A 25,427-nucleotide genomic window follows, 5' to 3' on the forward strand; every position below is an offset into this window, starting at 1 on the left:
GAGATCCTACCAGCCAACCGGTATAACTTCGACGAATTTGGCCTAATGGAGGGCCAGGGTATCAACGGCTTGGTCGTTGGAAGCTCTCAAACGCGTGCTTTACAACGTAAGGCGCCTGGATCACGGGCTTGGACCTCCTTTCTCGAATGTATCTCGGCAACCGGGGTAGTACTCCCTCCAGCCGTGATTTTTCGAGGCCAGAGCGTTCAACAACAATGGTTCCCTATTAGCCTCGAAGAACAGGAGTCTTGGTTATTTACAGCAACCGAGAAAGGCTGGATCAACAGGGTGGTGGCTATCGAATGGCTAAAAAGGATATTTATACTAAACTATAAGACCCCTCCTAACCTAGATTGTTAATAATGGACAGCTATAATAGCCATACCTCTGATGACTTCATGTGGATTTGCTACGAAAACAACATCCGGGTAGTGTTTTTACCCGCCCATACCTCCTACGTGCTCCAGCCTCTCGATTTATCGGTCCTCAGCCCTCTCAAACACGCCTACCGTAAACGGTTCAACCAAATGGCCTTCGCAACCGATTCAACTGTACAAGGCAAACAATAGATGATCAAATACATCACAGAGGCTCAAAAGGAGGTTCTAATACCCCGTAATATCAATGCTGGGTGGAGGGCCTCTGGGTTATGGCCACTCAATATCAACAAGCCCCTGAACAGCCGGTTACTACTCGAAAACTCGAACCCGGCCGCCAACATTGACAGCCTAGTTAGCCTGGTTCAGCCTCTTGATGCCTAAGAACCTCCTCTAACCTCGCGACCTTCAACGGCAGGCGATTTCGCTACTCCATATAAGAAATCACAACAACAGAGCCACCTGGAATACATCATAAACAGTAGTAAGCCGGTTCGGGCCCGTAGGCGAAAGGCACGCGGCCTTATAAAGGCTTCAGATGATAAGGATGTCAAATTGGCACATTTGGAGCAACGACTCGAGGCTGCATTGGCCCAAATAGAGGTTCTCCAGCCAACGAAAAGGAAGAAGGTCAAACCGGACCCGAATACCAAGTTCGTTACGATTGGTCAGATCCGCGAGGCCCAGATCGAAGCGGGGCGCATCGAGAATACCATAGGCGAAGAGAGCGGGTCTCAAAGTGGCGATTTGGAGGGTTCTTGTACTGTAGTAGGTTGAAGTGGTTGTAATATGTGGTGTTGAAGGTGGTGGGCAGGTTTGGTGGTGCGGGTCTGCCAAGCGGCCGCAAGGTGGGGTGGCCGCAAGGGGGGTGGTTTGACTTATGGGATGCCGAATTCGATCGAGGCGGCGCGTAAAGAGGCGCGATTTTCGCGCACTTTGGCGAGCGCGTCATGCAAATCTTGCTCCGAATAAGGCATCTTGAACGGTTGAACGGTTTGGTAGGATTTGGTGCATTTTTACGAAGGTTTGGGTGGTATGGGCGCCTTTTTATACAGGTTGAGATAGAACCTTAGGTAGGTAAAAAAGTTGACCACTTCCAGGGGGTGACCGTGCAGCGGGGACCCGACTTATGTCTTGTTAGTCTGCTGCTTTTATTAGCCAGAGCGAGGATGCCTACTCCCGTTTCCGTAAAACTGGAGATTCATTTAAAATATTGAATGATCTCACCTAGGCAGTGCTAATCCGGCAGTGGCGGTTACAAAGATAGGTAGTTACAGTTTGATTACGTAGTGCCTTCCATCGGCTGACCCCATGTGCCCTTATAATTAATTCTCGACAACTTTCTTCCTGTCTGGCTCACGACTTGCTCCCCCTACCCCTTGATAGATTATCTCATCAATTCGTCACACCCACAAAAACCATCAAAACCGCAGCGTACGTCGCGGTAGCAACCAGGGTCTCGGTGTTTGTCGCCCGGAATATCATTGACAACCCGCCCGCAAATATTAGCTCCGCCACCGAAACAGTCACAAGGCTCTTAAGCAGCGACACATCAGGAAGTCTCATAATAAACATAGGGGTAACTAGCATGCCAACACCAAGAATGGCGACTAGGAAACGGGCCAGGCGGTCCACGCCTGGAGATACGTCTTCGGGCGGATCCCCAGCGTAATACTCGCGAGCGTGTTTGTATTTGTCGCCCGGCGTGTACGTGAACCGCCGGTGAAGGTGCCGTTTCAGGAAGTTGCGTAGGGGGTCAGTCGAAAGCAGCGTCGGGTCGGGAAACCGCCGGAAGCCACCCTCTCCTTCCTGGATGAGGGTGGAATACTCCGATTTGAAGGCTTGAGCCAAGCTGAACTTTGTGTCTTCGACTTGTGACCCGGTGATGGGCGCCAGTTTTTGAAGGTCCTCGTAGTCGCGGATCGCATTCGCTAATCAAAGGATGTCAGTGAACGAACGAGTTTTGATGGAACAACGAAAGCGGGCCGGGAAGTCGTAACTAATAGACGGTGGAAAGGACAAAATGTCAGAGTCAAGAGTTAAGACGACCCACCATAGTTATGAAGCAGGACGGTCAGCTCCTTGGTATCGTCGCTTCTGGCCTGCTGTTCCCTGTAGAACTTCTGCTTAAGTATTTCCAACTCGTTCTGCAGGCGAAAAATGTTCAGCATTTGAAGATTGCCGAAGATCTTGAATCCAGGCTCTTTGTCGCATGACTGGACAGTGTAGGTGAACAGGCGTTTTTCATACGGCACATCGGGCCGGATGGAGGCCGACACGCTGTTTACCCTGCCATGGGGTGCGTCTGCCGCCACGGGTTTCAGCCCGCTAGGGGTCTCCGGGGGGGTCGGATTAATGGAAAGTCTTTGCCGTTTGCCACTGGGGGGTTGACTGAGATGGGCTTTTTCGGAATCTCTTTGGGGTGGTAGGCGGTCGTTACCACCGTTGTTGCTGTTGTCCGTAAGGGGGCTGGAAGGGATGCTGGGAGCGCTTGGTTGAGCACTAATGGGAGAAGTTGTGTAGATGAAAATGCCGTCGCCCACGCTGCCCTTTTCATTCGAACGCGCGGTTCCAGGGCTCAAAGGAGTTGACTGGACGGAAGAGTCGGGCTCTCCATTTGGGGTGGCATGAGGAAAGGTGGTCCTTGGGACCGAAGAGGCGTTGCCTGTGCTGTTGTTGTCTCCAGTGGTAGAGATGGGAGGGAGGTTGAGAGAGCTTGGTCTGGTGACTCTGGTCAAACTCAAAGAGACGCCCTCGGGGCTTACATGGGTCACGGGGGGCCTGTTTTGCGCAGAGGGACCTTCGCCACTGTCTCCAGGAGTGTTGGGGCGCGTTAAATGAGTGGAGGAGCTACTGCCACCGCCTTGCTGAAGGGGATCTAGGGGGATTGGCTGGGTGGATGAGCCCTTTTGCGCCATGGCTGGGGCGATGTGGCCATGTAATGATGGAGCGATGTGTTCGGAACCGGATTGAATAGTTAGAACTATGAGGAAAGGGAATTTAAGGCTGCTGGAGGTATGGACAGCGGCTAGGATATGGGCAGCGGCTAGGGTTACCCAAGGAGACAGACACCTCGAAAGAAAAAGGGGGGTAAAGGGATTTGAAGCGCAGAGCCTCACCAGGCTTGCTTCAAGTGTTCGACCCCAAAGTTCCTTCCCCACGGCCTCGGTGCGATCAGGAAAGCAGGCTGGGCGGCACCTGCACAGCAGCCGGCGATGACTTCCATGTTAGCGTCCACCTTCCACAGTCATGAAAAGCGAAAGCGGTAAAGACGGTGGTTTGTTGACAACTCTGATTGGGCGTAGCATGGGGTATTGCTGTGAGCTCAACCTGCTGTGCAAGTAAATGGCAGAATGGGGGAGCACCTTCGCCTCGGGCCGGCAACCGGTGGTTTCACGACATCTACGGATACATCATATGTGCATTATCACACGAACTCGGTGCATTGCATCAGCTGAGCGCAGTGGCACCGCCAATCCGCTATGTTTTTGTCCCCAGCCCCGCTGCGGTTCGAGTTATTACCCTTGGCTCGCTGCCCCCCATTCTCTCCCTCTCCCTTTCCCTCCCCCTCTTTCTCTATCCTTATCTCGAGGGCTAGTGGTGGCATCTGTCACTCATCATCCAAATGATTAATGGCAAAAACGCCCCGCTGTTCTCCCGGACTTCCCGATCTGTGTAACAAATTCCACCTTTTGTTTCGCACAACCTGTGAGACGGAGGCCGGCCCACGCCTCCGAGGCCAAGTTACCTTAGGCAGACTTCAGCTTTTCGCTGCCCCCCCACTCCCCTGGCATTGAACGAATGACCTTGGTTCCCACCGCAATTCCCGGAGATGCTTGCCAGACACTCCAGCACGGCTGTGGAGCAGCCAGGGCAAATACAATGGTGCAACGCAGTGAGCCTAGTGATAGCTCTCGAGTCGCGGTCGTGAGGCGGGATCCTCGTGGCATTCATTACTCGACTCCTCGACTCCTCAGGCTCGTGGCCACCAAATGACCAAAATAAACTAAGACCAAGAAAGCCAACGTGGCAACCTTATAACGAAGAGATGATCTGCAAGCCTTCTAAGCCGTGTTGTGTAACGTGGGCGTGAGCCAATCCGGATAGCCCTCAAACCTGGCCCTCCACCTTTTTCCCTTTCAAATACAGTCAATTTCTCGTTCGGCTCGCTCAACAAGCACCGCACACCCAACCGCCGCCAACTCGTGATTTCTTGGCCCTTGCTGTTCTAGCTTGCTCCCAAGTTGCATCGAAGCTGCCATGATGGCCCCTCCGGCCCCTGGGAATGGGATTAAAAAAGCCAAAACATTTACGTCTTTACTATCAACTACCCGCGCCAAGCGTCAAGGATCCCTTCCCAGGCAAAACACCGCGAGTAGCTCAATCTCCCGAAACGACGGAGAGACCCGCCTGGCCAACTCCATTCACTACCCCCCTGAATGGCCCAAGCCCGACGGTATATTCGATGCGGTGCGGCGCCTCATTCATGGTTACGATCTGGTTTGTCACATGCTGGTCGACACGGAACTAAGCAAAAAGCCCTTCGTGTTTCGGGCCTTCAGGAGACGTCTCGTACTCCCGCCCCCCGTCCTCGAGCTTTACAACGCACTGCAAGATGCGATCTTCGACATCGAAACAAGGCTGTCTTTCCCCCTCCAATACCATGCTGTTTGGAAGGCGAGGGTCTCATCCGGCTGGCGGATGAATGGGGAGCTAGGTGAGTTAACCGTCGTCCCGTATGGTAAACGCGATAGCCGCGCAACACCAACAAACATTTCAAGACTAGCAGTAACTTATCATGTTAAATTTTGCCAAAACAGAATCCGCCCAAGACTCCCTTCAATTTTTAGCCGAGGGGTTCTACTCCAAGATCTTGAATCCGATCAAGCTCGCCATGCTCCAGAAAATTTGGATTATCAACCACGACGAGTTCCTACGCACGTTCAAAGAGGATTACGGAGAGGTTTTGAAATCCTGCGAGACTGTGCAGAAGGCTCTCCACCAGATCACGGACGATGCAAAGCCGCGGGAAGCAGGAGACGCAACCAGCCCCCATAAGAAACATAAAATGCCCGACGTGGCCTGAGCTTAATTACAGTCCTTGTCGACAGACTGGGTGTTTTGTTTGTTAGGATTCTTCCAGGGGTTGGACTTCGGTCCGCAAAGCCGATTGCTCTTGGGTTTCTCAGGTTTGGCCTTTGGGCTTGGGTTGGACGGTTAGACGGTTGGCCGGTTGCTTTAACCGGCCACCGTCGTCATCATTTATGTGTCGTTATTGAGCGTGCATCAATTGGTTCATAATTCTTAATTGGGTTCGGGTCCTGAAACTTTCGGAGGGTCTTATAGAGGTTTCAGTCAAGCGACTGGTCATTGTCCTTTGATTTTAAGCCGGGGCTGCTCATCATATGGCGTTGAGCGTGGTTCGAAAGGTATGGGGGTTCTGGTTCAAGATTGCTTCAGATAATTATAAAAGCCTTACTTTGATGTTTCAAGAAAACCTAATGCAGTTGGTTCTGACTTTTGAGTGCTTAGCTGCCCTGAACTTTCGAGCCAACGAACATCCTAGGGAGGTCGCCGAGGTCACGGCAGAAGGTACGCATTTAAAGGGAAACCAAACAAGGAAGAAACACAGAATCGCTAACCTTCCTACGCCACACTTTCCAGGCAGAACTGCAAATGTGAAGCCGCCGAGAATACTTTTTTTCACACCGCCATGGGAATTTATCCTTCGTCAGTTCAGACCGAGCGCGTGCTCCCTCCCGTCTCGCAGCACGAAGCCGCATCCAGGGATCTGTCCGAAGCCCCTGAATACAACAAGCTCGCAGTTGAGATTCCAGTCAGTGTCAGTTTGGCGTTAGTCCACCTCAACGGTCTCCTCGAAGGGTTTGAAAAAGCCCGCACTCATCTGTTCGTAGCCACCCGCTATCGCCATGGGGATCTGTACACCGCAGTGCTGCTCGACTAGAGCAGATGCAGCACGCTACACTCAGACGTTATTTAACGTTACGATCTTCTGATATCGAGGTACACAAGAGGGTGGCAGGTGTCTGTGAGAGGTTAGAAAATGTCCTCGACACTATCAACCAAGAAATGGTGCAGGAAGTAGGACGGGAGTTGGTCACGGAGGAAAGAGAGGTAAAGACGATGAAGCAGTATGAAGCAGAGCAGTCCGCACCGCCACCATATGTGGACAGGTAGGGGACAGCCTGATTAAGGTACTTGGGACTGAATTGCAAAACTGGTATGGGTACGGCCCACGGTCTAGGGAGGTTATGATAATGTCTATATCACCGTGAAACGGAAGTCATGGATCAAGAATTTCAATATGTTGCCATACTCGGAAGCTATGTAGGTAATTAGTAACTAGCTCAATCCAACCTAACCTTAGTATAATATAATGATTGTTTCGACCTTAAACAGACAGAATAAAAGCACGTAATCTTTTTATGAGAAAAGACAATCGTCGATTGCCACGGCAGATTGGACCCCTTTAAACAGTGGAACACTTTTGGTAAACAATGACCAGTGGTCGAATTATTTAGAATCCGAAGCGCAGAGCGTAACATGTATTTAATGTAAGTTACCGTATACTGCTAGCGTAATCAATACAGCACTATCATTGGGAAACCGCGATCGTTGATGAACTCCACAACCCGGGATTCAGACGCTGCGGGCTAGGGCCGCGGCTGGGGCCTTTTCTTTCACAAACTCGCATTCAACCTTCATCCCGTATTCCCAATGGAAAAATCGCTGCCGCTCCTCCAGGGCACCATCACACTCGAAGATGCGCTCCGAGACGACGAAAATGTGATACAGAAACTGCAATATCCGGAGAGAAGAGCCATCTTTTACGTCTACCTCTACCGGCGTCGGGCCCACATCTCGAAGCTCGTGTCGCGGCATCTCAACCTCCCCCTCACTTCGTTCCGGTTAGGCCAAATCAAGGAGTGGGTTCACGGCAGCTTTAATGTCTGCATTCCCATCCATATCAAGCCATCACAGCCCGGTCTTCCAGAGAAGGCCATCATCCGTTTTGCCCTCCCTTACAAGACCGGTGACGAGCATTTTTTTGGCAATGCGGACGAGAAGGTGCGGTGCGAGGCCGCCACGTACCTCTGGCTGCAGCAAAATTGCCCGGATGTTCCAATCCCGCGACTTTACGGGTTTGGCTTTCCTGGCTCACGATCGGTACGGATAAAACTTTTCTACTACGCAATTTCTCTATGACACTGAACGGTTTATCACTAATCCTATTATAGTTCACTGCCGTAACCCACGAGCGGTTTTATAACCGTGTAAGATGGCTGTTCCAAAGATTTATGGCGTGGCTGTTTGGCGAGAACCTGCCACACTACTTTTCCCACCGCCGTAAACACCTCAAAGAGGTGGCATACCTCGTCATCGAGCATGTGGCGGAAGGAAGGGCGCTCTCCGAGACGTGGCAGGAACACCACGACGACCCTATCCGAAGAGCCGGTCTATTCAAGGATCTTTCCCGCATCATGCTCTCTATTGCAAAAATCCCCCAACCACGAATAGGGTCCTGGACTATTGACAATAGGGGTATGATCACCCTCATCAACCGTCCGCTCACTGTTCGTCTTCACCAATTCGAGAACCAAAACATCCCCACCGACGTCCCTCGGAACCGGACATACGGTTCCGCAGACGGGTATTATTCCGACATACTCGCTTATCACAACTACCGCATGCGGTACCAACCCAATTCGATACACAGCGTGAGCGATGGCGTCGACCAGTTGGCCGCTTTAACAACGATGCGCACGCTACAACCTCTATTCACCGATCGCAAGGCACGGGAAGGACCCTTCGTCATGACCCTGACCGACCTCCACCAAAGCAACATCTTTGTGGACGACGACTGGCGCATCACCCGGCTGATCGATCTCGAGTGGGCGTGCTCGCGGCCGCCCGAAATGGCTTTCAACCCGCCATATTGGCTGTCGAGTCCCAGGATCGTGGACTCTGCGCGTGGCGTTGAGGAGCTTCTCGGCGAGGAGCAGGAAAGCTACGCGAGGCGCCATTCCGAGTTTACTGCCATGTTTTCGGCCCAGGAGAAGGCTTTGTATAGTGGGTCCAAGGACCGCACCAATATTCTTCGAAAGAGCTGGGAGAGCGGTACGTTCTGGTACATGCAGGCCCTGGACTGCCCGAGCGCGCTCTACGCTATCTTCATGTTCCATATTCAGCCACGGTTCACAAACCTCGATGACTCTGCGCTTGACCAGTTCAATCAGGTTGTTGTCCCGTATTGGGATCGCGGTGCCGAGCAGTTCATTGCGGAAAAGGTCCGACAGCAGTGGGAGTACGAAGAACAGCTTCGAGAGCTGTTTGACACGGCAGCGTAGAGCGCCCCCTGTCTTCACTTTTCGAATAGCAACACGCTATCAGATTTTCTATCCCATTCTTGTTTCCAGTCTTTCGCCCTGGCCCATCCCCCCTGACCACGATCACTTGCCCTGACCACGCTCGCCCCCTTTCTTGCCCTCTTTGGTATTCTTACTTTCTTTCTTTCTCCCCTTTACCTCCAGACCCTTCTCCTTCTCTGTAGCACCAGGACTGTTGTCCTTCTCCTCATCCCCGACCCCGTCAATCCACACCACCACATTGTCTGGGACATCCCTCGAGCGAAAGAAGGCCCTGATATCCTTATCAGAATACCGTAGACTGAAGTGGGTGAGGACGAAGATGGTCTTCGGCCAGCGCCGGATGACGGGCTCCAGGTCAGCCCAGAGCGTGTGGCGTGTGCGTTCCGCCTGCTCTCTGTGTTCCTCCGCGTACAGGAAACTGCACTCCGTAATGACCACCTTGACACCCTCCGCGAGCCATACCGGGTCTGACGCGAGGGTTGATGCTGTCGTGTCGCCCAGAAAGGCGAAGACAGGTGTGGGCACGGGTGTTGAAAGTCGTAGTTCGCCTTCGCCTGATTCCCGTGACTTCTGCTTAAGTGCGCGTAGTTCTGGCCCGGATAGCCCCTGGTATTCCGGCTTCAGCTTGTTGGTAACCGCACAGAAAAGGTAGCCGAGACAAGGGACTGTGTGATCACAGGCGAATGCCGTGGCTGTGTAAGGGTGTGAGGCCGGCAGGCGTGGAAGCACCACGGTGTCGCCGGGCCGTAAGGGGTGAGTGTGATGTGTACGAAGAAGGGGGTGACGAGGATCTGTCGGGTCATTGCTTGTGGGTGGTGGTCCATCTCCATCTCCATATTCGTCTTCGTCTTCCTCCTGATCTCCATTTCCCCTCGTGCCCGCTATTAATGTTTCCCGCTGCCCTACTTCCCCTGAATCCTCCTTCCTTGGCCTCTCACTCCCATCCTCCTTACCCTCACCACTCCCCCCACCCTTCCTATTTCCATTCCCACTCCCATTCCCACTCCCATCACCCAAATACTTCCTCAAATACGGCGACCCATCCACCGGCGGCGGCCAAACCCCACCCCCCTCACTCAACATCGTCTTGGCCTCCACAAACCGATCCAATGCCCCCGCCATCTCAGCCGGGCAAAACACATCCGGCGGATCACTCTTCTTCACAAACGCTGGCGCCAACAGCGTATGATCGCTATGCCCGTGCGTCAAAAAGATCTGTTTGGGCCGCTGGTTGTTGACGATCAGCCCGGCGTCGAGCAACAGGTTGAGTTGGGGGATCACGAAGGAAGTGTGCCAGGCTGCGCGGGATCGGCCGGTTAGGGTGAGTTGGTGGAAGGGGCGCGGGAAGGACCATTCGAGGATGGGGGAGCGGGGGGATTGGGGGAGGGGGGTTGCGAAGGTTGGTGACATGATGGTAACTTGGGTATTTGCTGCTAGTCAATGTTCGATGCCATTTAACGTTAGTGTGGGTTGTCTCGGCGGTTCGAGTTCGTGGGTTGGGGGGTTTGTTATTGTGGGAATTGTGTTGTCTGCGTTGTTGTTATTTTAGGGTTGGAGTAACGTTAATGGCTGACCCCTGACTCAGGACTTGGGATGGTGTTGAGAATCGAGTTACGAAGCGGTCCAAAGTTACAACGCAAAACTTGTGGGATGAACGAATCGCTTACGGTAAAACGTCGGCTTTAAACTAGCCTTATATTCTGCCCCGAAATTCTGGCATTTTCCCTCGTCTTTTTCTTCGTCATATCACATGTGCTGTTAAGGATAAACTTGGGATGAGTGAGATGATGAGATGACGTGCTGTTTTGGCTGATAATTTCTCACAACCGACTAGCTATTCACCTCATAATTAGAACAATATTTTTACTGGGTGGTCATGGCACACATTTTATCCAAATCACACGGGAAAGCAAGAGTACGTGGTCAACAGGCTAATAATCAGACAGCACGCTACCTGGTCTAATCTAAAGAAACCTCTGCCACTGCATCTCTGCCCCGTACACACAGATATCTCAACACAGAGACCCTCCTGAGCCCCGTCCCCGACTCATCCCCTCATTCCTTCGCGGGAGGTTCAACAGCCAGCGTCTTCCCCGCCGAGCGAATCGGCAGCGTCGTCGTCGGGCCCTTCGCAGCCTCCACCGGCTTCGCCGAACCGTCAGCCTCAGCAGCCGCCTGCGCAGCCTTCTTAGCCTTCTTCTTCTCCTTCTCCTTCTCCCGCGCCGCCTTCTTAGCCGCAGCCTTCTCAGCCTCGGCCTCCTTTTGTCTGCGCAGCTCCTCACCGCCGAATGCGTCGCGCCACTCTTCGATCTTGGCCGCGGGGATGTTGCTAAACAGCAGCTCCGGCTCACCGATGGTGTGACCCGGCTTGAGGGCATCGGCGGTCCAGGTGTCGGGGATGACGGCGGTGATTTGGTCCTGGCCAGGGGCGGGCTTGATGCCTAGTTGGCGGAGGATGGATTGGGACTTTTCGGGCATGTAGGGCGAGAGGATGTTGGCGACGAGGTAAATGTGGTTGAGGGCGAGGCCGATGACGGCACGGCAACGCTCAGGCTCCTCGGCGATCAGCTGGTTGCTGAGTCCGTTATCTTGGAGCAACTTGTTTCCAAGCGCGGAGATGCTGTGTTTGTTGTCAGAAGTGCTGTTTCAACACGAGAACAAGTTTAATGCGAGTACATACCTCATGACGAGAGACAAACCACCCCTCAGCTTCACAGCCTTGAGAGTAGCATTGTATTCTTGAAGGAGCTTGTCCACATCTTCCTTGTGTTTCTGGAGGGCGGGGAACTTTGAAAGGTCATACTCAGGCACGACACCATCCAACTTAGCCTGGTTGAACTTGATAATGCGCTGGCACAAGTTGCCCAGGTTCTTGAGCAGGTCGTTGTTGTTGGCATCAACAAATTCCCTAAAGGGTCAGTATTGGTGCAGTTAACCCACAGGAAGCGTATGTTGACTTACTCCCACTTGAACTCCGAGTCACTCGTCTCCGGCCGCCTCGAAACGAGGTAGTACCGCCAGATGTCAGCATCGACACCGGTATCACGCGCATTCGTGCCGAAAACGCCGACACCCTTGGATTTGCTAAACTTGCCGCCCTCGTAGTTGAGGTACTCGCACGTAGAGACGGTCTTAATCTTGGTCCAGTTCTCCTTTGTCCCGATCTGGGACGCAGGGAAGATAATGGTGTGGAAGCTACGCCCTGTGTTAATTTCTTTCTTTTTCTTGGGAAAAACAAATACCCGCAAGGGTACGACCGGAACGACTTACGGAACATTGTCCTTGCCCATGAATTGGTACAAGGAAACATCGTCAGGGTTCTTCCACCACTTCTCCCAATTTGTACCAGCAAGGTTACCAGGGTCGGTATATGTCCTCGTGATGGAGGGATACCCAACTGCTCATGTCAGTAACGGTTCTCGGCACGTCAAGGGAAACAGCAGAAACATACTGCAAGCGTCGAACCAGACGTAAAACACCTTCTTGGCGTAATCTTCATCAGAGAGACCCTTAAGGCCAGTTGGGACTGCACATTTCGGATCAGTAAACTGGGTGTGTCCCATGATAGACAGGGCCAAACCTACTTGGCACACCCCATTTGAGGTCTCTTGTAATACCACGGGGCTTCAAGCCCTGATCCAACCACGAGCGGGTGATGGCCACACAGTTGGCACTCCATCCTTTCTCGACAGTCTTCAGCCACTCATCGACCTCACCCTGAAGAGCGTCAAGACGAAGGTAGAGATGCTTTGTTTGGCGTCGTTCGGGGGCGGTCCCGTCGAGTTTGCAGCGCGGGTTGATCAGCCAGCCAGTCGCCTTGCTCTCCTGTTCGCCCGAGGCGTCCCTATCCGGCTCGAGGGGGTCCAGAAGGCTGCCACAGGCATCACACTAGGTATCAAGTCGAGTTAGCGATGATGAGTACGGAGACAATGGGAGAAACTCCGGGCTCAAACAAACCTGATCGCCACGGGCACCCTTATCATGGCACAGACTGCACTCCCCTTCAACATAACGGTCGGCCAAGAACGAGTCGTGGGTCGGGCAGTACGCCTGCGTCGTCTCGCGCTGCTCGATGTAGCCGTTATTCCACAGACGGATGAAAATGTCCTGGACGATGGCGGTGTGCTCGTCCGTCGGGGTGCGGCCAAAGATGTCGAACTGAAGGCGGAACCAGTCGTAGATGTCCTTGTGGATTGCGTGGTACTTGGCGCACAGCTCCTCGGGCGTCACTCCCTCCGACAGAGCCTTGGTCTCTGTCGCCGTGCCGTACTGGTCCGACCCGCACACGTAGATGGTCGGGATGCCACGCGCCCGGCAGTACCGGCCGAAGACATCGGCAGACTGTGAAGTCGGTTAGTGGCTACTTTCTTTTGTCTTATGAGAGGGCAGAAAAAAAGAGACAAAAAAGTAAAAAGATCAACGCTGTTTCATGAGGTTCAGATGAGAGGGAGGGAAAGTGGGGGGATTGAACAAAACTGAGAAGGAAAATGAGAACGAAGAGAGGGCGAAGGAAAGGATGAAATTTACCAAAACACTGCCGATGAGGTTACCCAAGTGTGGGACGTTGTTGACATACGGCAGGGCGCTCGTGATGATGATATTCTCCTTCCCCGGCTGGGGCAGAATTGGAGTTTCAGTGGTTGCGGCCATCCTGCCTGTGCTTGTTGTGAGTGTGTGTGGGCGTTGCTACTCCGACTCTGGCTCTCTACTCTCGCTCTCTCACTCCGGCCTGTCTTGGGGGTCTCGCTCAAGAAAATCAAGATTAAATTGGAGGGTCCTGTCTTGTGACTCCTGTTCTGCTTCTGCTGTGTGTCGAACTTTCTTTCAGGCTCAGTGGAGATCGCCCAGAGTCCCGCTGTGGGAAGATGATTATTGGGGAAGGTGGGGTGAGTCATGCCCCTCTATGGAGGGGCGCGTTGGGCAAACGCCGAAAGAGTGCAGGTGGCGGGGAAACCCCGGGTGGTAAATTTCAGGGCGGGTTTGCCTCATCCGAGCGTCGTGTTTCACAAAGCTTATGGGATGGATTAGGTCGCCTTTGAAGCAAACAAACGGTGGGTTCCATTTTATACGTTGTTCTCCTCTCCGCGTTGGTTTTCTTATCGCCAACGCTGCCGGTTGTGACACTACGCAAACGAAAAGATTCCACGAAACGGAAGCCGAGCTACCTACGTTGGCAAACAGAAATAAAACTACCGAGCTGTTAGCAAATACCGCCACCCGTGCCGCCTAGATACTTGACGTTGGGGCAAACCCCTGGTATTTGGGGCGTCCCTTATCTTCAGCTGCACACGTGCTACACTACCTAGTTCGCAGGGGCAGTTCGGTCGCTCCGCCCCTCGCCTTACCGTGGGAGGTCTTCCCATACACTTATGTCTTCAAAGTCATAGTCTAGCGTTCGATACGCCGAATATTCTTAATAATTACAGATAGGTTCACATAGGCTTACACTTTACAAGCCCCCCCTTCATACCCTCCACTCCATCGTAACCCTCCCATTACGGCCACGGCCACGGCCAGCCCACCTAGCACGCTAGCGCCCCCATACATATATGCATGTCTCCGCCTCAAAGCAGCCAACTCGGCCACCCACGTCGACACAGTCGTCAAGCACCCGCAAAAGCCATCCTGCACGCCCGTCAGCACTTGACACCCCACCACCACGGACGCAGCCACGTTGGAGTGTGCGAGCGCCCAGGACATGGCTAACACGGCTGTGCCTGCCATGTTGACGGTAAACGTTCCGAGCGGGAACGAAGGGATGCGACCATTGAGCTGCAAGCTGAGGAAGAAGCGTGCTAGGCAGCCAAGCGGCGCAAACACCAGCGCAAAAGTGACCTTACCACGCCAGTCAGCGTGACCCGCTGGGGGCAGGGCGGATAGTAATACAGCGCCGAGCCAGCATCCCCACGCGAGTACCGCAGTGATGCGGTCGAGAAGGGCACGGCTGAGACCTAGACGGGAGAGCGAGGCGATGGCTGGGGCGAGGGCAATGGCCAGGTGAGCGCCGGCAAAGAGGCCCGCTAAGGAGAGGGCGAGTGTTGTCAGTGGGACGGCGAGTAACGCTAAGAAGGTGTGGCCGCCGTTGCGTGGTTGAGACGGGGACAGGTCGTTGGACAAGGCCAGAAAGGTATCGCGGATGAAGGCAGAGAAGGAGGTTAGTGAGCCACAAAAGCCGGTCGCGAGCCCGATGTAGAGGGGTATGGTTTTTTTGTGCGCGGCATGGGCGCGTTTAACGGCCGAGGCCGTTTCTTCTTCATCGGAGACTGGGCTTGATGGTTGGGTCTCGCGGAAGAGCATGCGGTCTTCCGCGAGGAAGCCCATGACCAAACTGCCAGCGAAGTTGGGCCATACGGAGGGGAATATGACCGGCGTGCCGGGGTAGTTGGTGAGTGCTTGTAATCCCAGGCGAGCGAGGGTGCCGAGGATGGAGAATAAGACAAGGTAGGAAACCGTGTAGAACTGGGTGAGGAGGCGCGAGACATTATCCCGGGAGGGTCTCGACTCCTCTAGTTCTGATTTCCGGTCCTTGCTAAGTGGCTCTCGGCGCTGGCGTGCTTGTTCTCTGGAAAATTCCTGCTCCTGACTCCGGGTTTGCTCGAGGCTTCGATGGCGGTGGATAGTTTCCTCGTAGGGGTTCTGGACGGGTGCGGGATCTGCTACCTCCCCAAGGCTAGCATATGTGTCCGGCACATCGTAATCAGGACGAGAAGCTGTTGAAGCTCGTCTAGAACGTGATATATGCCGTTCAGATTTATGCCCATGCCCAGGTGGAAGCGCTACCTCACTCGGGGCGGTTGGTCGATCAAGTGGCGATTGAGTATCGTCGGCATGTCGGTAAGAGCCAGGAGGGTCGTAATCCCGTAGCCTTTCTGGATCATGTCGCCTATGCTGTGTCTCAGGCGAGACTGTTTCTGGGGGATCGTGAGATTTTTCCATGGGGTAGGATCCCAGGTCGTGACGCGATACAACGCCGTCAATGTTGGAACAACCGCGTCCGCCCGATTGGGAGTTGCAGGCCCTCGAAACGCGCAGCCCTTCAATCCACGTAAATGCGGGAGCCCTTCATGTTTCTAGGCCAATTTCCGATTATCCAACACTGATCTTGAATCCGCGTATTTGTTTTCGTTTGTTGGTGGCCGGAGTTTAAATTTGGTTCAGTTCTAGAATGGGGTGAATCGAAAGTTGAACCACAGTACGTGTATGATAGTGCGAAACCTACTTCTTACTGTGGGTCTCGTCCCCAGACCCCGGCTCTGCCGAATGCTTGTTCGGCCGACCTTATCAGATAAGACCGGCCCAGATGCCCCGCGCACCCCGCCCGCTCACCGTCACCTGGGACATCTCGGCCCGGGCTTCAAGAGCGGCGCCTGCCTTAGCGGGGTTCAGAGAGATGAAAATACAGGGACTCAAAGGGCTTTCTTTCCTCTCTTGTCTAATTGATTGAAGGCTCATTCCAATGGAACTGAAGACAAACGAATTTGGTAACCGCTTTTTAATTCGTTAGGCCGAGCTCCGTTTGCTGTCTCGGAGTCCGCCTACGACGTGTCTAACCCTGCCGAATCGGGCGACTGAGCTCCCGCGTGACCTGTCCGAGCTACGACGAAGCTCCTGGTAGGGATGTTGATATTGCACGAGACCTGGAGCAATGGTTGATGTCACCTCTCATATCATCAACAAGAACGGTATGTCCTAGCATATCCATGTGCCTTTTTAAGTAAAAGTAATCTAGTAAGAGCAGCAATTGTGCCCTATCCAGGACCTTGGGTGAGCTTCCAACAAGATAACTGCCATGTGTATCAGTAGGTAGCCCGTCAGATCAAGGCATGGAATAGTGCCGGGATTGGACTCCACTGCATCCTAGCTGGCAAGGTACCTTTCGGGCTCTTCCGTCGGATCTTGACGGCACTCTAGACCACTCCAACCTCACCTGACGCCCGCGACCTGATATACTCTCACTATTAGGCCGATTTTTCTCCAATTCTCTTCCTGATTCTGTTTCTGTTATCCTCGACTCCTGAAATACCAACCACCACCCACCATGCCGGCCTCCGAACTCCCCTCCAACGTCCACGTCTCGCAGCACCCGTGTGTGCTCGCGAAGCTCAGCCAGTTGCGCTCCCAAAGCACACCACCAAAAGATGTCAAGGCGTTGATACACGAGATCGCCCTTCTGGTGGCCAGCGAGGCGTTCGCCAAGGGTCTGAGCAGTGCTCCTGGGCCAACGGTTCGTCGGATCCCTCGTCTTCCCACCCCTGAATACTCCTTGCCCGTGATCAATAGTGCGATAAGCCTGACGAAAGGACCCACGCCTAACTCCTCTCCTCTGTAAACAGGACAAAACTCCCCTCGGTTTCGACTTCCAATCCCACCAAATCACGCCCGCTACCATCTCCATCGTCCCCATTCTTCGCTCCGGCCTCGGCATGGTCGAAGGTACGCACATCTGACTAGCCACCCTTTCCATTCACACCCCAACCATTACAAGGGACAACACCCACTGACACGATACCCTCCACCACCCACAGCCGTACAAACCCTCCTCCCAGCCCCCGTTCCCGTCCACCACCTCGGCCTCTTCCGCGAGCCCGTGTCCCTCCTCCCGGTCGAATACTACAACAACCTACCCAACCACGCCTCCTCCACCGGTGGCTCGGCCGGCCCCTCCGAGCTCGCCATCATCGTCGACCCAGTCATTGCCACGGGCGGTACCTGCGCGGCAGCCATCGCGACACTGCGTGAGTGGGGCGCTCGCCGGATCATTGTGCTGTCTTTGGTGGGCGCTGCGCCGGGTGTGCGTGCCGCGGCGGGCGAGTGGTCGGAGGGCGTGGAGATTTGGTTGGCGGGTGTGGATGAGGAGTTGACGGATCGGGGGATGCTGAAGCCTGGGCTGGGAGATGTGGGAGATAGGCTGTTTTTGACTATTGGGAAATAAGAGGGTGGTTGTTGTGACCGGGTGCGGGTTGGAGTGTAATAATGTCGTGAGTTGAATACATACATCACCATAAATTCCTCTAAACGTTGGGAGAGTGAGAGCTATGAATACCTATCCCCTTTCCCATATGCGCTTAGTCCATTCTCACAAAGTCTAAAGTACAAGAGCAACACACCATCCAACTCCAGGTATATTATCCCATCGCACCGATCCACGCCACCATTCGTTCACATAACCCGCACTCAAAGAGGCGCATACCGTTCCTCATCCAAAAGCGTCTTCTCCTTCCAGCACTCCTCCACCCAGCCAGCTGACACGATCCTCGGCACGGCCGTCTTCAACAAGCTAATCTTCTTCCTCACCTCCGCGGCCACCTCCTTTTCAGTCCTTCCCGCCTCTTCACTCCCACTCGTGGTAGGTGTTGTTGTAACAACCACATGCGTCACACCTTCGCTTTTGAGGTTATCCACCACTTCTCCGTTGCCAAAACGTACGTAGTTCGCTAGTTTGAGCGCATTCCCTGAGAGTCGCTCTCCCTCAGTATCACCCTCACCGCTGCCGACGGCAAAGAACACACGACATCGCCGGAACAAGAAATTCTTCAACCCTTCCAATCCTCCCCCATGACCTCCCCCATAGCCGTGCTCTTCCAGCTGGTCGAGGAATCGTCCAGCATCGAACCGCCGGCCGCCAGTTAGACCGGGAGATGACGGAGGCGTGGGGGTGTCCATAGCAGCGAGGATATCGCGCAGTTCCTCAGCGCCAACATCCCGCGCGTAACTATCACCGTATTGGTCGGTGTTGGTCTCGGCGATGGTGGTGAGAGCCTCGGTGGCGTGGAGGATGTGGGTGGATTCGAAGGGGAGGAGATAGCCTTCTTTTTCTTTCTCATCTTTGCCCCCTGTTGTTTCGCTTGGATTCAACAAGTCTCCCTGCGCGAGACAGTCGAATACCCATTTGGGTCGGATGATGTCAGCGCCGCCAGCCTTTTTCAGGCTGGCGACTTTGACAACGTTCTTGTCGGCGAGGAGGATCATGCCGGAGTTTTTGTCTGCGGTTTGGTGGATCTTGCCGCCGTGGTCTTTGATGAGTTTTTCTAAGTTGGGTTTGGTCATTCTTTTCGGTTTGAGAGCCTCGGATAAGACACAAAAGTCAAGTCCATGGAAGAGAGATGCCGCGGGTCTTGGGGCGTTTCTCGTCCTGTTCGCCCCAGCGGCGAACTTGGCCGTCGCCTCATCACTGTCACCAGTAGCCGTGGTAGCCGGACCTGCAGCTCCAGCGATGATCAGCTCCTTTTTCTGCCGTTTCGCCGGCCGCCGCTTGCGGTTCTCCATCTCCATCGCGCGGCGTTCGTGTTCCTCGCGCCGAACCCGCGTCTGAAGCGCCTCCATCTCATCCACATCCATGCTTGCATCCCATGGTTTGTCGAGGCGCATCCGACGGAACCGAGGGAACCGCAGCGTCCAACCGGCTGCGAACTGATCCGAGGGCGCGAACTGAGCTGCCTTGACCGAGATAACGACCGACTCGCTAGGGCGGATCCAGACGTCCGGCCGTTCGTACTGCAGCCGCTCGCCACCGCCTAGCTCGATGTATTCACTGGGCGGCTTCGCGGCGTCCCACTCGTGCCACTTGCCCTCGGTGTGATGGCGCATTTCGCGATAGTCCTCAACGCGAAACCCGCCACCAACTTTGCAAAAGCTCAGACACTTCTCACGACTGGATGCCGAGCCGGCTGTTGCCAGATTCTCGCTGAGGCGCAGGCCGCATAGGAAAGTTGAGAGCGTCCCGCCGCGGTGGCCGGACCCCCAGTAGCCGCCGATGACGACCAGGTCAAGTGACTCGCCAAATTCAGACATGTACTCGGGCTTGACCTTGATCCAGTCGTTGTTGCGGCTGTTGAGCTGGTAGCGCGACCGCGGGTTCTTGAGCACGAGACCCTCAGATGCCTCGGCCACGACGGAGCGCAGCTGCGGCTCAATCTCCTCGGCGGAGGTGGCCGAGATGTGTGGGTGAATCTCGAGACGCCGGGGCTCACCACGAACGGCCCGCTCCAGTGCCCGATGCCGGTCGGCGAGGGTGTACTCAGTGAGCGACTTGTCGTTGAGGAGCACGATGTCGAAGACCCGGTAAAGCGGGCGTGGGCCAGAGTGGAAGGGGTTCTTTTGCTGGTCAAGTGCAGCCGTCTTGAGCGTACCAAAGGGGACAATTTTGTCCACCTCGGGGTCCCAGGTGATCATCTCGCCGTCGAGGATCAAGTTGCGGACACCGCTGTCGAAAGCGTTCTTGAGATGCCGGGTGAGGGCCGAGTTGTTATCTTCGAGCCCATTCCCATACAGGTAGGTGTACTCCTTGGCCTTGCGAGACCAAAAGGCGAACCGATAACCCCCCGGAACCGAGTCGTCCTGCTGCATATGCATCTGCATGCGCTCCCCATCCAGTTTCTCCTCGATCCAAAACTCCGAATTTTCCTCCGAGACACCGAGATTCGCGACCAGCTTCGCAAATGTCGTCGTCATCTGGAACTGCGCCAGCTGTGGTTGGAAACAGGACATGAGCGTGACCCCGGTCTCCTGCTGCTCGAGCCGGAACTCAGGATCATACAACTCCCAGCAGACCCTCCTCAAGCTCGACGAGACGCTGAACAACGCCTCGGCGTCCGGGTGCCACAGCCCCAGAAACGTCCTCTCCGTAGCGCCCACTTTCATGTCTTTCAAGATCACCCTCACCAACCACATCAACTCCTCGGCGTTCATCCCCTGGTAAAACTCCTCAAAAATCGGCAGCTGCTCCGCTTCACCACTCGCACTCGCCAGCCGGTCCAGCATCACATTCACATCCGCCACCGTAAACTCCCCCGGATCACTCCTCATCTGACGCTTCCCAACAATCTCAAAACACCTCCCCGCAAAATCACCCGCCGTCTTCATCCCCCCACCTCCGCCTCCCCCAAACTTACCCCCATACCCACCATGACCACCACCACTACCTCCTCCCCCTCCACTTCCCCCTCCATACCCCCTCCCCCCAGGCAGCTTCCAATGCATCAATGCATACCCATCCTCCGAATTCCGATCAATCTTCATAACCTTCACCAACAACTTCCCAATCGCACTCTCCTTCAGCCCATACACCCCGCGATCCCGATCCTTGTCCGGCAGGATCAGACGCATGGCCGGGTAGAAATCGGAACCCGTCTCCGCCCGCCATCGTGCCATGAACCGCTCGATGATGTGGCGACGTTGCTCGTGGTAGGAGAGTTTGCTGCTGGTAGCGCCTACACCGGTGGTGGTGGTGGAGGAGTGGGCGCCGGGTCGTCGGGCGCGGTGGGCAGCGCTAGTGGCGGTGGATCCGGTGGTGGGTTTGCAGTCCATTAGGGGGTTGAAGAGGGAGGTAAAGAGTTGGGAGAAGGGGGGGGTGCGGGAGTGGTTGTGTGGACGGTGGGGGAAGCTGGAGTTTGGTTTAGTCAATTGTATAATTATTAGGGCAGTAGGACAGAAGTGAATATTGCAACTGGTGATGTTGGTGATCACTTACTGCTCGTCGAGCTCCTCGAGGCTGAGCGGGCCATTGCCGTACTGGTTCTCATCCTCCTCAATGGCATCGACATCAGGCGACTTTTCGCGCTTGCTCCGGCTCATTGTGACGGCTGTATATGTATGTACTGACACCTTTCTCAAGTCAATGAATGGCGATGGTCTTAAAGGCAAACCTCCCAATGTTTCTAATATGCCGAGTGTCAAAAGTCACCAGAAGAAAAGTGTCAATCTAAATGATTTGAGCTGAAAATCGAGTCCGGGGACATGTTTTCTATGATGCAAGTTGCAAGCTGCAGGCGAATGTCCGTGTGTTGACGGAAAAGTAACTTACAAGGGGGGTTGTTGCCTGCATGAACTCCAGGCAGCAGGCCATACAGAACCCTAACCCTTACTATATGGGGCACAAAGGAAGACAAAAACCAACCCCTAAAACGGAAACCAATGTAAAAGAAAACGCAACAGGGAGAAAAGCCGTGAGAAGGTATGAAAATGCTGGCAAAGTTAAAGAATGCTTTGGTTTGAATAAGCCCAGCGAATTGTCTCCAAATATGTCTCTGGCTCAAGATCCTCAGGTTTCGACCTGAAATGCTTCATTCACTCCCATTTTCCGTCCGACTTACACGGCCCCATGTTTAAACACCGCTATACTCCACCACTCAGCACATAACCCACAACATGATATTGTCCAGTGCTTCAAACCAGCTAGTAATCGCGCAAGAATCTCAACTCATAACTAAAATTCAATGTCTTCATTTAGTTTAATGCATTTTTGACACTCAAAGAAACTATTCACATTTCTCCAGGGTTGATATTGATGACCACGCCCTTCATAACATTACCCTCCTAGAAAAAACAATACAAAATGAAAACAACGAAAGAAAACTCAGTCTCAGTTCCCAGGCTCAACCGACCCCAGCCGAGGATAATTCTACTCCATTACTGGTCACATCAACATGTGGGGGTATAACGTTAAAACTCATCCTTTTCTCCTTTCCTTCTTTGTCGTTCATCGTCGGTATCTTCCCCCACCCCCCGAGTCTCAAGAGTGCCATCACTCTTGATAACCGTAAAATACAGCGCCGCCTCGTCCTTTCCCTAGTAGGTGGTCGGGACTGTAGGGTCAAAGGCGGGGGTGTGCGCCTTGAAGCCGCCGTTCACATCCTGGGTGTGGAGACCGTTCCCGTTAAGGCCGGCCCCGTTCACGGGGTTACCGTTGAGGGCAGCTACACCGCTAGTGGCCACTCCATTAACAGCACCGCTCGCGTCTTGCAAGTTGCTGCTGCTCGCCGACGTAGCCTGGTGTGGCTTGCGCACAATCTTGGGGGCAGCGGGGATGTCCTTGCTCTTGGCAGCCGAGCCGAGGGAGAACACGGGGCTCTCCCACTTGTCGCCCTTGCGGGCGAGGTCGCGGTACTCCGTAGCCTTGGAGCTGATGCCACCAGGCAGGTGCACGTCGGGGAAAATGCTGTCCTCCTTGGTGATGGCATAGTTCACCTTCTTGTCGGCGACAACGTCCTCCGCCTTCTTCTTGCCCTGCAGCACCTTCTTCTGCGCGGCCGTGGCGTAACGGTTATAGATGTTGGGCGTGCGCTCCGGGGATTCGCGGGCCTCCTCCAGCGCCCGGTCGGCCTCCTGCTTGATCTCGTAGAGCAGGGCGTCCCACTTGATAGCCTGTTCCTTGATCGCCTTCTCCAACGCCTTTTGCAAACCAGGGCGCAAAACCTTGAGCAACAGCGGCTTAAACAGGGCAAAGAGCAACTTGTGGCTCGACTTGACCACCTTGACATTGAGGTTCTTGACCGACACATCCACCTTGTCGACCTTGAAGAACGTCTGTTTGTCGCTCTTGTCGGCAGACGACAGCTTCATCCGGAAGGTAAAGCCATCACCAGCCAGCAACAAGTTGGCCACGCCGGTGTCCGTGATAGACGGGAAGCCTTGCTTGCGCTTGATGTGGTAGCTAACATCGCGGAGATCCATCTGGATCCCACCGACCTTGACATCGACCGAGTGCTTGTTGTGGCTGGCCACCTTCTTTCGGCCAAAGCGCAGGAAGTTCTCGCTGGCAATCTCCAGTACGTTGGGCATGAAGTTATCGCTCTCCAGGACGAGGTTTTCGATGATGGCGTCGAACTGGGGGTCAGAATACTCGATGCGGGGAAGCGGGATGTAGGCAACGTTTTCAAAAATGGCCGGCAGGATCACGTCCGTGAGATCCTTGACGAGGTGAGGTTTGAAGGCTGCCTTGCCGTTCTCGTCGTTGCCCAGATCGTTGAAGAGTTTGGTCAACGAGGCGGCAAAGGCCTTGTTTTGCGGGTCCTGGTCGAATTGGTCGGCCAGGAACTTGATCTCGTCCACGATGCGGTTGGTGTGACCGCGGTACTTTTGGCGCAGCAGGTAGTTGCCTTCGTCGTAAAGCTTGTTCCACTGCACGTTGGAATCGTCGTCCAGGATATAGCCCTGCTCCTGCAAACAACGACGGACATACTGGTCCAAAGACTTAAACCAGTTTCGCAGCTGCGGGTCGCGGTCCGCATCCTTGTAGATGGTGTTAATCGAGTCCCACAGGTCATCGGACGACGTGCCGTTGGCAAAGCGCTCGATCAGCGTCTTGAGGTCGATCTCAGCCTGAACCAGGCTCGAGCGGGCGTCCTTAACGGTGCCGGAGCCACCACGGGCAATCTGGTTAGCATGGCCGCCGTACTCCTCGGCTAAGTCTAGGAGTGTTTGAATGGCCTGGTAATAATCAGGGTGTTGCTGGCACTCGAGTACCATTTTCTGCGCCTCCGGAATTAGCACCTAGGTTTGGAATCAAGCATCAAATCGGGGTTTACATACCTTGAGGCGCCAGACCGTCTGATCACGGCGCTCCTGAGGAACCTTGCGGGAAAAGTAGTTCTTGGTACGCTCCCGATATTCCTCACGCTTCGAACGGGCCTTCTCCTTCGTCTCAGCGTCGATGTTCTCGTTGACATTGCTCTGCAACGCGTTCGTGGCCGCCGCAGCACCCTCGATGGTGTTAGCACCTCCCTGTTGGCCGGCAGCAGGAGCGGCAGCTGTCGAGCCAGTTGGCTGAGCTGCCGACGCGCCCTCGGCGGCGGCGGCCTTGACATCCTCCTTAGGGTTGCCCTTGTAGTAGTTTTGGAACTTGCCCTTCAGGCTGTCCTTGGTGATGTTGGGAGCATCGTGCCAGGTGTTGTCTTCCGCAGCGTGGTCGAGCTGAGCAAGCTGGTCCTCACTAGGGCGGACGCGAGTAGCAGCATTCGTGGCGGCATCGCCAGCCATGTCCCGAAGAAGGATCGTGGCATCCTTGAGCAACTTCCGGAACTGGCCGTTGGTGATGATCAAAGTGCCGAGGGTGCGCAGACCCTCGAGAGCCTGCTTCCCATGTTGTTGTGCCTGCTCCTTGTTGACAGGCGCTCCGGGAGTCGATACGGACTTGGCGTCGAACTGCTGCGTCTGCCAGATGAAGTCCTGGAGCAGGTTGCCGTCATTCTTGGAGAGCAGAAGATGCTTGGCCTGCGTAACCACCTCCCGGGTGTGCGCGACGAGAGTCTGTCCTTCCGGCGAGAGCTTCGCAGACGGGGAAGAGATAGCCTTGGACTCGAGAAAGCTATTCAATGCAATGTCGATTTGGTCATTCTGCGCCTGTGTTAGCCGTTCCCACTCCTTGTCCGCCCTCATCTTGTTGGGTGAAAAGAAATTCATACCGAAGGGACCTTGCCCGACTTAAAAGCGCTGATGATGCCATAGATTTGCAGCTTGCGGTTGACATCCGCCTCCTTCTGTTTGATATCCGTGGGCCTGTTGACGGTGGGAGCCATTTTGGAGGCCGTGTTCGCTCAAATGTTTTTTTGGGGTTGGCGATTGTTCGAGAGGTTGTTTGTTTATTAGAGCGGTTAATGTGGGCCTAAATCAGGGGCCTAGATGTGGTGACGGGGTTGAGTACGTTTATTACAGTAGGGACGAGGGTATCAAATGGAGTACAAAAAGAAGTGTCGGGGGTATCAAATTTTTGCAAGTGGTTTGGACAAAAGCTAGGAGGGAAGGGACACGCCCAGGGTAAGGGGTTAGACCGGCGTTTCTTATACCTGGCGACTGAGTGTTGGTGATAAATAGTCAAGGAACCAGCTTCACGGAAGCGAAAAGAGGGCCGTGGTGACGTGACAGTGCGTATCACCGTTTGTGG

At 54.4% G+C, this 25,427-nt stretch overlaps 7 protein-coding genes across 7 annotated transcripts; 3 read left to right on the forward strand and 4 right to left on the reverse strand.

The window, feature by feature from the left end:
- Positions 1 to 1,772: 1,772 nt before the first annotated feature.
- C8A04DRAFT_25916 (uncharacterized protein) lies at positions 1,773 to 3,295 on the reverse strand (the record flags this gene model as incomplete). The annotated part of the gene is made up of 2 exons (XM_062779745.1): positions 1,773 to 2,308; positions 2,431 to 3,295. The coding sequence occupies 2 exons, from the start codon at positions 3,293 to 3,295 to the stop codon at positions 1,773 to 1,775; spliced, it is 1,401 nt and encodes a 466-aa protein (XP_062639478.1).
- A 1,345-nt stretch (positions 3,296 to 4,640) lies between these two features.
- C8A04DRAFT_25917 (uncharacterized protein) lies at positions 4,641 to 5,463 on the forward strand (the record flags this gene model as incomplete). Its single annotated transcript, XM_062779746.1, has 2 exons — positions 4,641 to 5,094; positions 5,198 to 5,463. 2 exons carry the CDS (start codon positions 4,641 to 4,643, stop codon positions 5,461 to 5,463), a joined length of 720 nt encoding a protein of 239 aa, XP_062639479.1.
- Positions 5,464 to 7,115: 1,652 nt separating this feature from the next.
- On the forward strand, positions 7,116 to 8,746 carry C8A04DRAFT_35107 (uncharacterized protein; the record flags this gene model as incomplete). The annotated part of the gene is made up of 2 exons (XM_062783042.1): positions 7,116 to 7,565; positions 7,637 to 8,746. The coding sequence occupies 2 exons, from the start codon at positions 7,116 to 7,118 to the stop codon at positions 8,744 to 8,746; spliced, it is 1,560 nt and encodes a 519-aa protein (XP_062639480.1).
- Positions 8,747 to 8,848: 102 nt separating this feature from the next.
- C8A04DRAFT_35108 (beta-lactamase-like protein) lies at positions 8,849 to 10,177 on the reverse strand (the record flags this gene model as incomplete). Its single annotated transcript, XM_062783043.1, has 3 exons — positions 8,849 to 8,878; positions 8,984 to 9,743; positions 9,789 to 10,177. The coding sequence occupies 3 exons, from the start codon at positions 10,175 to 10,177 to the stop codon at positions 8,849 to 8,851; spliced, it is 1,179 nt and encodes a 392-aa protein (XP_062639481.1).
- Positions 10,178 to 10,822: 645 nt separating this feature from the next.
- C8A04DRAFT_35109 (tRNA synthetases class I (M)-domain-containing protein) lies at positions 10,823 to 15,703 on the reverse strand (the record flags this gene model as incomplete). The annotated part of the gene is made up of 8 exons (XM_062783044.1): positions 10,823 to 11,387; positions 11,448 to 11,675; positions 11,729 to 11,962; positions 12,233 to 12,293; positions 12,352 to 12,655; positions 12,725 to 13,108; position 14,133; positions 14,214 to 15,703. The coding sequence occupies 8 exons, from the start codon at positions 15,701 to 15,703 to the stop codon at positions 10,823 to 10,825; spliced, it is 3,267 nt and encodes a 1,088-aa protein (XP_062639482.1).
- Positions 15,704 to 16,805: 1,102 nt separating this feature from the next.
- C8A04DRAFT_35110 (uracil phosphoribosyltransferase-domain-containing protein) lies at positions 16,806 to 17,699 on the forward strand (the record flags this gene model as incomplete). Its single annotated transcript, XM_062783045.1, has 3 exons — positions 16,806 to 16,991; positions 17,101 to 17,200; positions 17,293 to 17,699. 3 exons carry the CDS (start codon positions 16,806 to 16,808, stop codon positions 17,697 to 17,699), a joined length of 693 nt encoding a protein of 230 aa, XP_062639483.1.
- Positions 17,700 to 17,941: 242 nt separating this feature from the next.
- On the reverse strand, positions 17,942 to 25,062 carry C8A04DRAFT_35111 (uncharacterized protein; the record flags this gene model as incomplete). The annotated part of the gene is made up of 10 exons (XM_062783046.1): positions 17,942 to 19,106; positions 19,146 to 19,229; positions 19,263 to 20,233; positions 20,264 to 20,386; positions 20,423 to 20,637; positions 20,689 to 21,149; positions 22,078 to 22,081; positions 22,414 to 24,016; positions 24,077 to 24,880; positions 24,949 to 25,062. The coding sequence occupies 10 exons, from the start codon at positions 25,060 to 25,062 to the stop codon at positions 17,942 to 17,944; spliced, it is 5,544 nt and encodes a 1,847-aa protein (XP_062639484.1).
- Positions 25,063 to 25,427: the final 365 nt, after the last annotated feature.

This window comes from Dichotomopilus funicola (genome assembly GCF_033296635.1).
Source record: "Dichotomopilus funicola strain CBS 141.50 unplaced genomic scaffold C8A04scaffold_10, whole genome shotgun sequence".
Taxonomy (NCBI): Eukaryota; Fungi; Ascomycota; class Sordariomycetes; order Sordariales; family Chaetomiaceae; genus Dichotomopilus; species Dichotomopilus funicola.